The sequence below is a fragment of the Phyllostomus discolor genome, chromosome 3, assembly GCF_004126475.2.
Source record: "Phyllostomus discolor isolate MPI-MPIP mPhyDis1 chromosome 3, mPhyDis1.pri.v3, whole genome shotgun sequence".
Lineage (NCBI taxonomy): Eukaryota > Metazoa > Chordata > Mammalia > Chiroptera > Phyllostomidae > Phyllostomus > Phyllostomus discolor.
The window spans coordinates 58125961-58142775 of record NC_040905.2 but is presented as its reverse complement, the minus strand read 5'-3'; the positions used below and the strand labels follow the sequence as shown (position 1 = coordinate 58142775).

At 38.5% G+C, this 16815-nt stretch overlaps 1 protein-coding gene across 1 annotated transcript in view; it reads right to left on the bottom strand.

The window, feature by feature from the left end:
• Positions 1-16815, bottom strand: part of ADGRV1 (adhesion G protein-coupled receptor V1) — a 507196-nt gene that overhangs the window by 51520 nt on the left and 438861 nt on the right. The window contains 1 exon segment of the mRNA XM_036020532.1: positions 6517-6638. Coding sequence (XP_035876425.1) covers positions 6517-6638 — 122 coding nt within the window.

The window sequence follows — 16815 nt, the reverse complement described above, 5'->3', positions numbered from 1 at the left end:
AGCACTGTGATGATGGACACAGGGGGCTACAGCATCTGCAGTGAAGGAAATAACCTGTGATGGATGAGATCATTCGAGGAGGGCCAGTGGCTTAGGAGGATTTAAAGACAAAGCTTATAATCTCCTCTCTTTGGCCTCTCATTTGTCTTCTTTTTTTGTCCATTTAATCATTTTTAATAACTTGTATTTGTAAACCATTATTTAGTTTACAAATTATATTTTACATAATATAATTATAAATTTATGTAATATAAAAATATATTTATAATAGAAAATATATATACTATATTTTTACAAGATCCTTTAGACAAAGCTTACGGCAATAATCAGGATCTCTGGAAAGAAGGTAACTAAAGCTCCGAGGTGTCAAGTCACTTGGTAGAAAGGAGACTGCATGACACTCAGTAGCACGCTCATTCTATTGCCCCTGACAGCTAGCTCCACATTAAAGAGTCTTGCCATACAACATGCATATAAAAGTATTTACAAGAAAGCATTCTCCCCACCACTATATTTGAGTAATATAAGAAATAACAATAAAATTTGAGACCACGGAAAAAATGATAAATTAACACTATGGCAAAGAATCTAAATGCGCTGGTAAAAGCTGGCCCCCAGTATTTTTTCCTTTGTTCTCCTGAAACTGTTTTAAAAAGAGGAGGTATGTGTCTTACTTATTCTAATTTTTGTGGACTTACTATTTCAAAAATCAGAGTGTGGTAGGTCTTTTTACAGGTAAAGGCCCACAGAGTCTAAGAAGACATACTACATGGTCTTAAAATGCAAATATCAGTATGTTGCCACAGAAGGCACAGAAAACAAACAAACAAACTCTGAAATGGAAAAACCACAGGATAAAACACTAAAACAGGATTAGGGCTGGAGAAATGTAGGCACCTGTTTTGCAAGGATGAAACCAGGTGTCAAAAGGTTGTCTATACAATTCCTTCGTTACCAAAAGCACACTTGTGGAAGACACTCACTGGCAGATCAGAGAACCTAGTACAAACAAAAGTAAAAATCCTGCAGTCTGTCTGAAGCGTCTTGCCTGGCTGATGGACAGGCTAATGAGGAGTCCAAGTCAGACGCTGCCATTCATTGTCAAATGGAGTAAGAAATTCATTGCACAGACACATAAATATATTTCACCAATCCAGATGCTACCTGACACCGGACAGAGTGGCAAGAGTGACATGACCTCATCAAGGTAATTTAAACACACCTCCTTGACTAAGCTTCTCTATATTTATTGTAAAGTGGTAGAAATAATCTCGGATGTTTTGAAGAACAGACAAGACATTCCTTAGTCTCTGAATCTCACTCTACAAAACAAGTGTAGTGATTTTCTCTTTCACGGAAGTTGACATGGCTCTAGGACAAATCAATGACAGAGTCCCAACTTTCCCTGGCTTCTACATGTTTGTTCCAGGGTGTTCTGGAAGATTGCTTTTCCATTCCTTCTGAATAGTTCATGTGCGAGTCTCCAATGGAAACAAAGTGACACTTCTTATTACTGTTGGCTGTTGAAAAGCACTTGCAAAGGGAGTGCCTTGAAACGATTAGTTCTCTGTAACTGATTATTTAACAATATGTATTTCCCAAGAGCTGTTCATCCTCAAAAGGAAGGAGCCAAGACTGAGTATGTACTGTATCTAAGCAGACACCTGCACTAAACCCCTCTGGGTGCTAAATGGAAATTCTCACAGGCAAAAATTGAAGGAAAATTATTAATTTTCTTCTCTAACCCATTTGCAATGAACTCCGTATGTTTTCATAAGCAAAGGAACAAGGTCCATTTCTTATGCTACCTCAAAGACTACTTTCATTTAGGACAATCTCTTTGTAAAAGATAGCTTTAGTTTTAAAGCTCAAATTCAACATAGGAGAGCAAGAGATACAACATAGGAAAGCAAGGAGGGAAGAAAAAAGAGAGAGAGAGAGGGAATAAAGGAAGGACAGTGGAAAAGAAAAAAAGAAGGGGGAAAACGAGAACAAAACACTGTTTTTCTGTATAAGAAAAATGCTTTCTATGTTCAAGGCACTCCAGTGGCCACCAAAGAACAACTGAAAAGCAGAAGAAACTGCCCCCACTTTTGGGTCACTTACTTCCCAGCCATTTAATACATGAAGTTAGGAATAGAAATGATTTTAGCCAATTGGTCTTAAATTTGAATATAGGGTATATATTTTTAGCTACAGATTCCATGTTGTAACTCCCTTCTCCAGATTAGTGAATGATTCAAAAACTGCCAGAACACATCTCGAGACCAGATGCTTATAGAAATGAGCATATATAAGTCATTTACAGAGAGAGAGAGTCAAACAGGCCTTTGCAGAATGGGATCTCCCAACACACATACTGAGAAGTGCCGTATCCCAATGCTATGTTAAGTTTGGGTATCTTGCCAGCTTTTGCATTCCAAGAAGAATGCATTTCAGCTTTTGGAAAGGTTCTTGTATGTGTATGAAGCTGTCTCCAAAAAACTTATTTTCCATCATTTCCAAGAAGCTCATGCCTGAAACTGCCAACTGCACTAGTTATCTTACGTGGGATTCCCTACGTGTAAGTCACCATTGTCAGTCAGTAAAATTTTGACAGAGTAAATGGGAGAGAGCCCTAGAATAAAACCTGAAATAAACATTGTATATGTTTGAATCTGACTGGTTCGGGTTTAAAGTGCAAAGATACTTTATAAGATAATTAAGCTAGGAGTGCTATGCAAAATGTTTAGTGAGTGTGGCACAGGCACTGACCAATCAGAATGCCTGCAGGAGGGTTCTAAAGCTTCCCTGACTGGCCCAGCATTAGCCTTTTAGTTGCTGGAAGTCTGGGGATGCTTCTAGCTTAAGTGGCTAGAAGGCTGGGGCACATGCAGGGTTTAAACAATAGCTATTTCAATATTTTAACAACAGATAGTGTTCTACCAGTGCCTACCAGCTGAGTGTCAGGCCTGGAGATCACTCCCATTAACTGTTTCCCAAATTTGGATGTACCTTAGATTATGCAGGTTTCAAACAGTTTTGATTTATAAATATTAGCATAAATCTATGTAGAACTGAAAAACTCAATCCCTTTTTTAAAAATAAAGGTTATTGGATTAATGGTTCAGGAAAATTAAGAAAAAATATTAAACATAGTAGAGTGCCTTATCAATTTTTTGAGGGTCATATGGAGACATTTGGGTAAACAGTGGATCCCAAGGATATTCACAACAAACTAATATCACACTGATGAAATTTCCTAGGGTTCAACAACAGCTGTCCTTGTCCAAACTTATATCAATAAACTAGAAAGTGGAGACAATATATGCGGTGAACATCTGTTACTTTGGCCTGGCTGGCACTGCTGCCATTCCCCGCCAACCTGGCTGCCTTTTTGGTAAAAGAATCTTTTCCTCTGGTGGGAATTCTGTTCCATGTGGGTTTTATGAGATAAACTCAACTCCTTCTACCACTGGATTCGGTTCACCATTGAGGCTTGGCTAGAGTACCTTTCACCATGTGATTGGTTTCTGGGTAGCCTGTGATTCAAGGGGAAGATAATTTAAGTGCTTTATAGAATTTTCTACTGGGGAATAAGTTCTTTTCTTGCTGGAGCAGGTAAGCTAGTAGGAGGTAAGTCTTACACCGTTGGTGGCCAATATGCTCAAGAAGATTATTAAGTAATAAAAATAGCAGTAGACATATTTAGAACGGTTTTTTAATCTTGCTTTTGCACTTGTATCCATCATGCTTTAAAAAGTATGTGACATGATTTCTTAAATGCTCAGATGTATTAGAAGTTTGATGGCTCAACCTCGAATCTTCAGAAAGTGACCAAGAAATTCCTGAAAATATTTCAAGTAACCAAGATGCCCTTTTCAAAAGTGCATCAAATAATAACTATTAAAAATCAGAATGTTACACAAATATACCTTTCATCCATCAGTCTCAGAGCACCTATGGCACAGTAATGATGTGATTAACAAAATGAGGCAGTAATCTCCTCTGGGCAAAATAGAGTAGCCACGTATATGTACATAACACATTTCTGTGGTCCCAGGTGTTGATAGAGGCAGTAAAAGAAATACAAAGGCCAGTAAAACACGTACATGCATTAAGTCTTCATGGAGCCTACTTTGAAGATCTTACTACTATACAGCCATATTCCATAGAAATGTCCGAGCTGAAGACAGAAGGCAGTCTCTGTATTAAACGAACCCACTAAACCCTGGAGAAATCATATGTGTAGGTGTTCAGGACTGAGTGCCACACTGGTACCAGGAATGAACCAGTGTGGCAGCACTCAGGCAAGAGTGACACAAACTGTCACCACTGCCGTGGAGCCACACAGATGGAATTAAGCTCATTAAACATGAGTTTGAAATAGCTTTAGTTTTTACCTCTACTTAGTTTGTATTAAGTTCCTAAAAGAAAGAGACTATAATGATTTCTTTTGTATCTCCCTACAATATATAGTTTAATGCTCACGAGTCCTCCTTTATTACTTAACCTCCATAAGAGCTCAATTGGCTTTTTCCTATGTATATGGTTTGACAGGTTAGACTGGCTACCGTTTTAACTTTCAGGTTTAAATTTACTTAATTACTGTTGACGGGTTCAATGACAAACTTCAGGTTCCACCCCCACCAAATCCCACCGCTGCCTCTCAGCAGTCCATTCCTGACCATCTTCCCACCCACCATCACTTGTATTTCCTTTCTGCTTAGATTATCCTAAAAAGTAGGTATGCGAATGACATGAAGCATGTCATTCTCATTCAATCATTTTAACAATTTAAAAACTAATAAAATTTAAAAAGCAAATCCGAACAAAACAAACAAAACCCCCAACTTTGACGGCTTCCCAAAGCTGAAGTTTAACGTCCTGTCCTGATCTAGTAACGCGGCAGAGAAGCTGATCCACCTATTTCCTCTCCCACCACTGCTTTACCACTGCAAAGCCTTTCTTGCTCCCCTCACCCCTTTGCTTAATCTAGGCCAAATGTATCACTTCCTCTTTTTGTAGCCTAGGCTAACATTGTTTTCTCTGCCTGAAGTACCCATCTCTAACCATACATTCATCACTTATTTAATAACATTAAAAATGTCACAAACTTGTGGGCAGGCAAAACAAAGGAATTGAATCTACCAGATGTGATAAGGTCTTGCGTCCCATCTAAAAGGTGCAGCATCTACTCAGGACATGAAAATTGCTGCCAAGCAAGTATTGTGGCAGGAATTCAGACTTTCACAATATTTAAAGTTTGCAGCAAATATTTAAAAAACCTAAAACCTGGTCTGTGTACTATTGTGTGTCTAACAAATAAAATACAACTTTGGGTTGTTCGTGCAGACCTTCCTATTAGTTGCACTCGGCCTTAGGGCTTCCCAGGGACTAGTCAGGGCCACCGACTGGAGTGGCTCACTCTTGGGTATCAGCAGGAATGCTAGTACAGGCAGGAGTAAACCCGCCCTTCACTCAGCTCTCATAACGCTCTGTTTACATGGCACCTGCCATAGTTTATGCTCGTCGCTAAGTGTTTATGCCTTTGAACCACCAGATCCTAGAGGAGCACCCTCATCCTGCCTTGGCACCACTAGCTCACTGTGCTAACAGCGGAGGCTTAATTATAGCTGTGTCTATAGAGGGGAGTCTGCATGCCAACTTCATTCCAAACTTTAAAGTCACTTTGTATTTTTTCCCTTCCTAAATCAATATTATGTTTTGATTAGACACCTTGCTATAAAATAGGCCATCACAAAAGAATTTGTCTTTTTTTGCAAACTGAAATATGCTTTGAGCCATCTTTTAGTTCTACGACATAATCCTAATGTTTTTCTACACAAGTTCCTTGTAAGACGGTGGTCAAAATAAAGACAGTTTAGAGATATCTCTGGTGAATTCAAGAAATCATTTTAGTCTAGAACAGAAGTTTTCACTTGGGAAAGTGTACTCATTTGTTAATTTCAGGCTGTAACATTTTCCCATTTGACAAAAGCACAAAAAATGTCAGCTTTAATTTTTGCTATAGTTCTTTAATTTCTAGTTATGCTATCTAAGCATGCTCACAAAACTAATTTAAGCTGGGCATTTCCAGACTTAGAGGATGTCAATTAGACACTCTCATTTCACTAAGCATTTCCTGAACATTGCTACCTATTTCATTCCTCAACTGATCCAATTTCTAGACACTGTCATTGTCCCATTATAAGGTCCTCCACAGCTGCCACTGCAAAGTTCATAAACATCAATTCTGAACAAAAACATGTTTTGGTAGTTAGCTAGATGTTCTCAAAATAAAGGAGCGTAAATATGTTCTCCTTATCTGTATAACCAGCAAGTTAGAAGCCCAGCTCTGTTCCAGGTTTTCAAGGTTTAAGCCCCATCATTTGTTTTATCCTACAACTCTGCACGAGGTGATTATGTGTACAAATTCACCTCTGTGTGGACACTTGAATCCCTTTACACTGAAACTCCATGCCGTGTGTCCATCAGCATACGTGTGTGCTGTGAATACTCAACTGGAAAGCTTACCTGCAGACTGTTGAAAATGACAAAGAGGACCGACATCCAGAAGTGTCTGTAAGCCAAGTGCAGGCCTCCCCAAAGCCATGTCACAGAAATCAGGGCAAAGAGATACAAAACCAGGGGAATTTCTAGAAATCATAAAAAAAGAAAGAAATTTTCAGCTTGAGAATATGGCATTGTCACACATATACACAAAATTATTTTTGACTCCTTTCTTGTGATACTCTCTATGCCTAATTACCCATTTTGAAAAAAACAACCCTGAAATCTCATTCTAATGCCAGAGAAGAGAAGGCACATTGCTGATTCTACATTCTTCCTGTTTTGCTGGTCGCCCCGGACAGGGAAGAGGGAGAACTGTTCCTCTCCAAGACTACCACCTACTGGATTGTTCTGGAAGTTACATGAACAACTGCGAGAATAAAAGCACTTTTAAATCCCAGGTAAATTTTAAAAGATAGCTCCACTAGAAAATGGCAGGCAGGTATCAATGTGCTCTCAAAATTAGTCTAGTCCAACTCTACATTTTGAAACAGAAATGACATAAAAACTTGTGTTTGATGCAAAAATATATACTCATCTCTTGTATTCTAAGAAGATACCAAACCCTATGGCTAGTGTCAAGAGCAAAGATAAAGTCACAGGATTTACCACTGTCAACACTGAGCTTATTCTATCCAACATTTTCCTGGGCAATTTGTTTCAATAATTTTCAGAACAGGTTTCTTCAAGGCCAATGGATTTCATCACCCCTCCCATTTGGTTTTGATATTTGGGTTTTAGAATAACAACCTTAAAGAAAGGATTTCAATATTTAAATGACAAGCAATATAAAGATTTGAAGGTGATTCAGATCTTAGCAGCTGCAAATAAATGCATTTTCAAGTTGTTAAAAGACATCAGTCTGGAGCACACCACTGACAACTCTCAGGACAGAGCTGCAAATCCATATACATATCTACCAGCCACCACCAATTAACACCTAAAGTCCACATACATGTGCTGGAGCAGTTAGAACAATGAAATACAACTCTAGCAAATTTTAGATTTTATTTTATTTTGAAACAATTTCAAACTTACAGATGAGTTGCTAGTACATGATGACAACAGAATTTGTTTTCTGAACCGTTTGAAAATTGCCAACCTGATCCCCCATCATCACCCTCTGCATACCTTAATGTGCATTTTCTACAAAGACATTCTCCTACACATACACAATATAGCCATCAGATCAGGAAATGAAGACTGATGCGTTACTACCACCCTCAGGTCCCATTCAATGTCTGCCAGTTATTCCAGCAGTTTTCTCTGTAGCAGCAGGACTCAGCTGTCGAGTTTCTGCAGCCTCCTTTAATCCCAGTAAGTTCCCCTGTGTGTCCTTGGCTTTTGTGACTCTTGACACTTTTGAAGATGACCAGACAGTGGCACAAAAGGACAAATATTGTATGATTCCACTTAGATGAGGTGCCTAGAGTAGGCAAATTCATAGCGACACCAAGTATAACAGAGGTCAGCAGGGGCTGTGCTAGGGTGAGGGAGTTACTGTTTAATGGGTAGAGAGTTTATGCTTGGGAGGATGAAAAAGTTCTGAAAATGGATAGAAGTGATGATTGCACAACACTGTGAATGTACATAACGCACTGGATTGTGCATCTGAAACAGTTAAAATGGTAAATGTTATGTGTATTTTACCATAATTAAGAAACAGAAGACCATGCCAAAGAAGGCAGACGTGTGTTAAGATTAGGTGTTCCTTCCGGGGAAAACAAATCAAGTCCTCAAAGTAATTCAGCAAGAAGTCACTGCGTGTGAAAAACAAAGTAGTTTGAAAAGGTTTTAGTGAAAGAAATTACTTGTGGAAAGAAAAAAAAAAGCAGAAAGTGGATGTGTCATTTAGAACTACTATCATTGAGAGAGTCTGCTCAGGGGAGTTTGGAAATGTCACTGAGGAGACAAAAAATCTCTTTATTTTTTAGTAGAAAATACAATTTCAATGAATTTAATTGCCAGTTTTAAAGAAAGTATGGTGCTGTATTATCTCTTTTCTTTGTAATTGCAGCCTTAGCAGTTATTGCTCTGCGCCAGTGACAACAATAAAGGCTTTATTATGGAAATCACACCTCATTTACATGAGGCTGACATTTATTCTGTGTTTACAATCTTCTGAAGTACTTGTTTTCATTTTACCTCACTGACCTTCTGATTCAAACGATTTGGATGTGCTACTAAAACAAACTCATCAACAGAAAGCAAGGAACACACCTGTGAAATAGTGTGGGTTTAAGATAGTTATGGGTCTATTTACAACAACAGGCATGCATTATTTTAAATGAGAAAAAAGTAATTAAAAATGGTATTGAAAGGTCTTATTTTTAAAATATGGCTCTAAATTAAGATACTTAATTGATCTGATCTGTTTCTTTGAGAGAAAATACTGTGCTCTCGAGCTTTCTTAACACTAACTCTACAATGCATAGTTCTACCCACCGGTGTTCACAGCAAATAAAGCTGAATTAATAGAAAAGACAACAGGGCACGGCCCTGGTAGTTGTGGCTCAGTGGATTGAGTGCCAGCCTGAGGAATGAAAGGTCGATGGTTTGATTCCTAGCCAGGGCACAGGCCTGGGTTGTGGAACAGGTCCCCAGGTGGGGGCATGTGAGAGGCAACCAACTGATGGATGTATCTCTTGCACAGTGATGTTTCTTTCTCTTTTTCCTCTCTTTCCCTCTCTCTCAAAGTAAATAAATAAAATCTTAAAAAAAGAGAAAAGACAACAGGGCACATATTTCACAAAACTGCCAAATCAGCATAGCATACTCTGTGTGGAACAAATAACACACTTAAGGATTAGATCTGCAAACTGTTAAAAGAAACACTCCATACATAACTTGTGAACCCATTTACCTCATTCCTAAATTTGGATCACTAGTCTTATATTTGGTTCCAATTTTAGAATTTTCTTTTTGCTTCATTACTTCACACACATTCCCAAGAGAGCTCTTAAGAACTCATTGGGGCCCTGGCTGGTGTGGCTCAGTTGGTTGGAGCATCTTCCCATAAATTGAAGAGTCATGGGTTCCATTCCTGGTCGGGACATATGCCTAGGATGCAGGTTTGGTCCCCAGTCAGCAAGAGGGAGGAGCAACTAATTGATGTTTCGCTCTCATATCAATGTTTCTCTCCCTCTCTCTCTTCCACTCTTCGCCCCTCTCTGAAATCAACAAGCATGTCTTCAGGTGAGGATAAAAAAAAATTAAAAAGAAAAACATTTGGATAACGGAACCCACTCTAAGTCCTGGGGCTCCTGTCTGGAGATACAGTTGTGAATGTTTGTTGTAGCAGGCCAGACTTTGTACACCTCAACTCTCCATTATGTGCCAAGTTCTTCATTTAATTTAGCTGTCTTTACTAAATTCATAATCTCTAGAGTCATCATCTTCCTTCAAAACAATTAAAAATTTACTTTTTAATTTTTCAATTATAGTTGACATTCAATATTATATTAGTTTCAGGTGTAGGCATAAAGAGTCACTTCTTTTAATGAACACTTTAGGGCCAACAATTTCCAAATATTCATTTCCATCTTTCTTGAGGCCCTGATCTCTAGGCCTGATGCTCTCCAAAGCATCTCAAACTAAGTTAATCCAAAGCTCAATTTAGTATCCTTCCTCTCAGTCTTTCTCTTCTTTCTGAGTCCTGCTGCCACCATCCACACAGGCTTATCCCACAGCTGATTACCCATCATATGCTGCACCAAACTGGGTGGGAGTGGGGGAGGGCCACATGCATAAAGCAGTCAGCACAGAGCCTAGAATAAAGCACACGCTTACCGCGCCTTGCCTTGCTCTGTCCTCATCCTTATCACCATCATGACTTTGCTCAAGTTAGGAAAACAGTGCCTGGCTACAGAGGGCCCCCTCTTGCATAATGGAAGTGCCAAAATACCATGTAATGGTATTAACGCTTAACTTTTTTTTGCACCTCAATTTCCCAAACTCATTTGCTTATAGAAACCTTTTGTTTATCTGATGTGATCAGAAGATCGCACTCAGAGGAGTGCTGCTTTCCGTGTACAGACTCCAAACTCTAGCACATCCATATCATCACTGAAAACTTCCTTACAGACCTATTTTAAGTGGATCTCTCGGTGTCTTCTATTCCCCTCCCTTTCCCTTTTCCTTTCCTTTCCTTTCCCCCTTTCCCTTTTCCCTATCCTATCCTATCCTATCCTACACCATCCCATCCCATCCCATCCCATCCCATCCCATCCCATCCCATCCCATCCCACTTCAAAAACCTGGCAAGGAGACTCACCATTATGTTGTGACCTACAATTTGTAGGCCTCTGCTCTAGAAGGAAATTTAAATAGGATATGGTAGACTACCTCAGACATAAGCTAGATACAGTAAACATAACTATAATGGGGGCCTACACCTACCATCTTCTTACATGGATCTACCCTGACCCCCACCGATATATGAAGGAGGTAAGCCTAATTTTGACAGATCTGCAGAGGTGAGATATTGGATCCAGAGGTACACAGGATGGACTAGAGTGTATTTCCAGGGGAAAAGAAGAAGAACGCGAGCACATTCTCAGAGGAGTCTCAAAGTCTGCCGAGAGCCTGAATAGCAGTACTTCCTCAACACCTGACTTAGGGCTCCCCTGAATGCTAGAGGACAGTCTGGTGTCAGGCCTGCTCTGAGTGTGATTTATTGGGATTGAAAAAAAATGGCACAAACCTAGAATTATGGTCTTGCCTTGCGAGAGCTATATATAATTTTCAATTTGTAGGCTATAATTTTGATTCTAAGGAGAATAATCAAGTTAGATGAGACATACCCACATGGACCTTGCATGACCTGTTATTAGAATAATTTCATTTGAACCATGTACTTCAAAGTTGCCAGATACTATCCTACTGGGGATGGGGTGTGCATGGGGGAGTCAAAAAGGTCTGTGATTTTTAAGTAAAAGATTAAATGGTCTGTTTTCTTTTTGTGAGGAAAAAAAGTCTTGGAACTATGAGAAAGAAAATTACCAACCGGCTTACAACCAACATAGTGATTTTCTACACATTTAATAAATGTTTCATAAAATGACGTTATAACAAAAGTTTTTAGATCAGAGTTCTAAAACAAACAGGCAGTCAGCCAACTAATGATGGAAGACTGGTTTAACCTAGTTTTCTAATTACATTACCAGTTAGTTACTCAGCCATAAAGGAGTTCAAGACACTCATCCCCAGGCATGCACCTAACAGGAGCTTCCAACACACTTAGCTTTTTTATAATACAATGAAAACATACAATGCATCTTTCAATCTGCCTACATCTATATTTTGCATCTTACTAGACAGCCTCATAATTTTTTGAAATTAGGTTACTATGTATTTGGCCATGAATAGCCGGTTATAATTTTATGGATAATTTGATAGGATATTACACTGCAGTCATTAAGATTTATTAGTTTTAAATTCAACAATGAAGTCTTGAGTTAATTCTGACTCAATGACTCAGACTAATTAACTCTAAAGATAACTCTATGTGTGCAAGAAAATATTTACAGTGTGTTAAATATGTCAGTTCCTAGAACTGTTTTCTGGAAGGCCCTCATTCTCAATCTGGATGAATGCCAGTTGACCTAATGCTTACTTTCTTTCTTTAATTTGGTTCTCTGGCCATCATATTACAAACCTGTACAACCAACTACAAATTTTATTTTATTTTTTTTTATTTCCTTTGTCATGTTACTATCTCAAACATTTACTTGAGTTAAAACTTTTGGTTCTTCTCTCTCAATGGGATTACTTGCATTTCTTCTCCCATTGTTACTGTTGGTATTTAGCTAATTAATGAACTGGGGAGCATGCACCTGTTTGCTTCACCAGGATGCTACTGTTTCACACACCAGAGGATTACAGCACTGTTCTGCCAGTACTGGATTGTTGGGGGGTGCAGAGCTGGACCAAAGAGGCCTGTAAGTCTAACTGTGGTGTGGACCTATCAAATGTGCGTGGAAGCTTGGGAAGTTGATCAGTTCTTTTGAAAAATCACCTGCTCCATCTCAAACCCAAGCTAACATAATCCCAGGGGAACAAAGAAGCGCTCTCTCTCTCTCTCTCTCTCTCTCTCTCTCAAGCCCACACTTGTCCCGTGCACTCACATTTTTCCCTCTACAGCCATGTGGCCTTAGCAGCCACATGACACACAGCCAGGTGGACTCTGCTACTGGGAACAAGCTAAGCCACCTGGACAGGGACTAAGACTCTTTAGCAGCTGCCTGTGGGCTCCAAAAGGACTAAGCTTTAACATGAAGCAGAAACTCCAGACACTGGTTTTTGCTTTGGCCTTGCTGAGGACAAGGCTGAACTTTTTTCTTGGATGAAAAGAAAGAGATGGAGTATTGGAAACCCAGGGGCCAGCTTCCATTGAATATTTCATCTAGAATAAAGTTTGCCACACCATAGTCTCCTGTGTGTGGGTCCTTGGAATGTCTTCCTTGTGATCTCAAGAAGAGACTCATTATCACCAGCAACATCAGCAGCTATCAGATTGTTTGATCTTAAAAATGTTATATGCATAATTTCCAAAAGCTCTGAAGATATACTTGGTCTCTGTTGTTAAATAACCATTTTTTAAATAAAGAAAATTAATACCAAACTCATCTACAGTGCTGCTTTTAGGCATATACAAAAATAATAGACCATAAAGTGGTCTGATATCTTTGCTGTTTAAAGGCTTATCATTATTTAAACAATGGGACAGTATCCACAGGTGTGAGAGGAGTTTTTATGCATATGGGAGTAAACTAATATCTTACTGCTCATTCTTACTAACAACCTTGGACCAAGCCCTTACATGGAAAAGAAAGGGAAACCATTGTGTTAAGAAAGAATGGTGATCTCCAGACTGAATGCCTTGTGGATGACCTAGGGAGAAGGTGTCTGTCCAAAAAGATAATAATACCTACATTGATAACATTTGTATATTAGTGATCAAAGTAATTTGATCAAAGTGATTTGTACCCAATGATATACTGTACAAATTTCTTTCTGAATCTGTCAGTGTCATATGTAAACTTTAACATTTATGAGATTTTAATTCCAACTCTTTTTCTTCTGTTTCATGTGGAATTAAAACTGTTAATGGTTAGACTGTCTCACTGGTATCAAATAACAGCAGTAAATGTAAGGTAGATACTGTAGTTTATTTTTGTCCTAGACTCAAAACTCTACTCCTTCCTTCCTTCCTTCCTTCCTTCCTTCCTTCCTTCCTTCCTTCCTTTCCTTTCCTCCCTCCCTCCCTCCCTTCCTCCCTCCCTCCCTCTCTCTTCCTCTCTCTCTCTCTGAGACCACTGGAATTTTATTTAACTGTAGGTATCCCAAGTTTGACAGTACGTAAGACTAATGAATGAGCAGCCATACAGTGTTTTGGTCACTCTGCTTCCCAAGCCCTCCAAGTGGAGCTATTTTTACTATTCAATTTCATCTTTAATAGGCTAGACAGATCTTGCTACATTTTGTTTGTTTTTTTTCTTTTTTAACCAAGTGAAGCTGATTTTGTTACAAAGTTTGTGAAAGACATTTGTAAAAAAATTTTTTTTTCATGCTGTCAAACCACCTTTACCATAAATATAAATTAAGTATTTATTTGCAAAAACTCTGGCACTGGGGGAGGGGTGATGGAGAGAGGGAAAGCACCAGACTTCATAGAAACTGTATAGTTAAATAAATATAAGGATCAAATATTGTTCATTTTGATAACTTGTTTATTTACAAGAACACTGATTTTCACTCTTTATAATCCTATAATAGAATCTTTAAATTGCTCTCCAATACTTTTAGTCTTTTCCTATGACCCAATTTATACTTCTTTCTTGAAGGTGGTGCATACTAATTATAAGTCATATCATTTGCTTTCATGAAGGTTATTTATATTAAATTTTACAATTTGTTTGTCAAATTCAGTTAAAAGGACCATATCTATTTTAAATATGGGCCTCCAGCCAATTAAAAAATTTTTAAAGCAGGCATCGGGGTTGACTGAGTAGGATTTATTCATTAAAAAAAGCAGACCAGTAGAGTGGTTATGGACATGGACTTGAAATATTATTTGAAGGCCACTTACCAACTGTGTGAACTTGGCGATGTACTTCACTGTTCAAAGACACAATTTGCTCAACCGTACCACGAGAATAACACTAGCACCTCCCAATAAGGTTTTATAGATTCAATGAGGATTTAATGATTGAAACACAGAACATTTAGAACAGTTTTATATAAACTTTGGCTACTGCTTGCTGTGCAAGAAATATATCTCATCAGCAAGCATAAAAATATATTAGCTAAAATGTGACAGGTAAAGGGATAAATTACATATGGATTTCCTTTCAAATATATATGTAACTATATATACTATCATGTATATACATATACACAGGCATGCACTATAATAAAAGGTAGAAGGTAAACAGTAGGAGAAATCAAGTTACATAAAAATGAGGGAAAATAACAGTTATTTCTAGTCAATGGCATCAAGGGGACCTTTGTGAGGAAGAAATTTCAGCTGGGCTTTGAGGATGAGCTATGATTCAACATGGTGGAGCTTAAGGTAGCAGGAATGCCATAAGTAGAGACAAAAAGGCAAATGCATAAATTAGTATAAATTATTCCTTTTGATTGAAGTTAAAGGTCCACGAAGGTAAACAGTGAGAAGAATTTGTAATACTAGGTCATGAAGGGGTCCCAAGGGCCAGGGTAAGCAATATGTAATTTTTTACAGGAAATGGAAAGCCATTTAAAGTGTCTGACCAGACGGGTGGCCTAATCAAAACAGAACTTAATCTTGTAGGCCAGTAAATAGGGGAGAGAATGCTGGAAACAGGGACACCAGTTAGATAACTACTGCAGTGGTCAAGGTGAGTGATGATAAAGGTTTGATGCCAAGGTAATGGCAGAGAAGTGGATCCCACAATGGAAGGAAGGGGATGGACATAGAATATTACCAAAATAGAATCTCCCATAATACCCCCAAATCAGAAAACAATAAGAAACCATGAAACTATGCAGATATTGGGACTTTGATGCTGGAGATTCTAAATCAGTAAGTCTGTAGAGTGACTCATCAAACCGTAATTTCTGAAAGTGTGATCTTAATGATCATTTTTGAAAACTGCTGACCTGAAAGTTGATAACTGTGGAGTAAAAGAAATTACACTGGCATCAAGGTTAGGAAAATAAGAGAAGGGCTAAGGGGAAGAAGAAAGTATAACATAGTGATCAGAGCACAGGAGCAGGAGCACAGGAGCATAGTGATCACAGGCACAGGAGCAAAGTCGATGACCAACTCTGTATTTCCTGAGGACAAGATCTCATTCTCAGAAGGGGCACATAAAAGAAGCTGGGGAGAGAAGTTGGACTCAAATCAATAGATTTGAAAATTACCACTGTGATTTTAAAAAGGCAAAGGTAATCACTGAAAAGCAGATATATTCCAGAGTTGAGTCACAAGAAGAATGTTTCATGGCCTTGGATTTAGCAGGGCAATAAAAAGAAAAGAGTATCATGAAATCCTAGGGAAACAGATTATTCAAGGAGGGATACTGATTTGTGCAGAAGAGTTTAAGAATAAGGACATGAGTTAAGACAATGGTAGATCTGGTGTCCAAAGTCATAGGTGATGAATGAAAGAGTATGAGCGAGGCACTCTCAAGATTTAGCAATGAACAGAAGGTAATGAGTTCAGCTAGCTCATATGGACTACTCTTCAAGAAGTTTGTTGGTGAAGAAGAGTGGCAGGGAAGTAACTTGATGAGTAAGCTCTCTGAGGCAGTGAAAAGTGACACATGTTTTTAGATGAAGGGGAAAGACACAGAGGGGAGAGAGAGAGAGAGAGAGAGGGGGGGGGATTTAAGACATAAGACAATTGTGTAGAATTGAATGAAGCAAGTTCCAAGAGAAAGAAAAATAGATAAAGGGCACAACTGAGAGACCTGGCTTTGGTGATAACGAACTATGTACCTCCTCATCTGAAATAGGAAGAAAAGTGCCAAGGAAAGGAAACAACAAAGAAATGAGTATATAAAAATATGGAAAGTTGAATAAAGTAACATTATGTTGTTTCACAATTGTATAGAATGTGAGAATAAACAGTATTATGTATAAGACTTAAGGGCAGTGAATCTGTTTCAAAGATTAAGAATCAATTAAAGGTAATCCAGAGTTTCTGAGAAGCAGAGATGGCCCAGTTTAAGGACACTTAGAATAAATGCGTATCTGTTACAGAGAAGTACTAATTGGCTG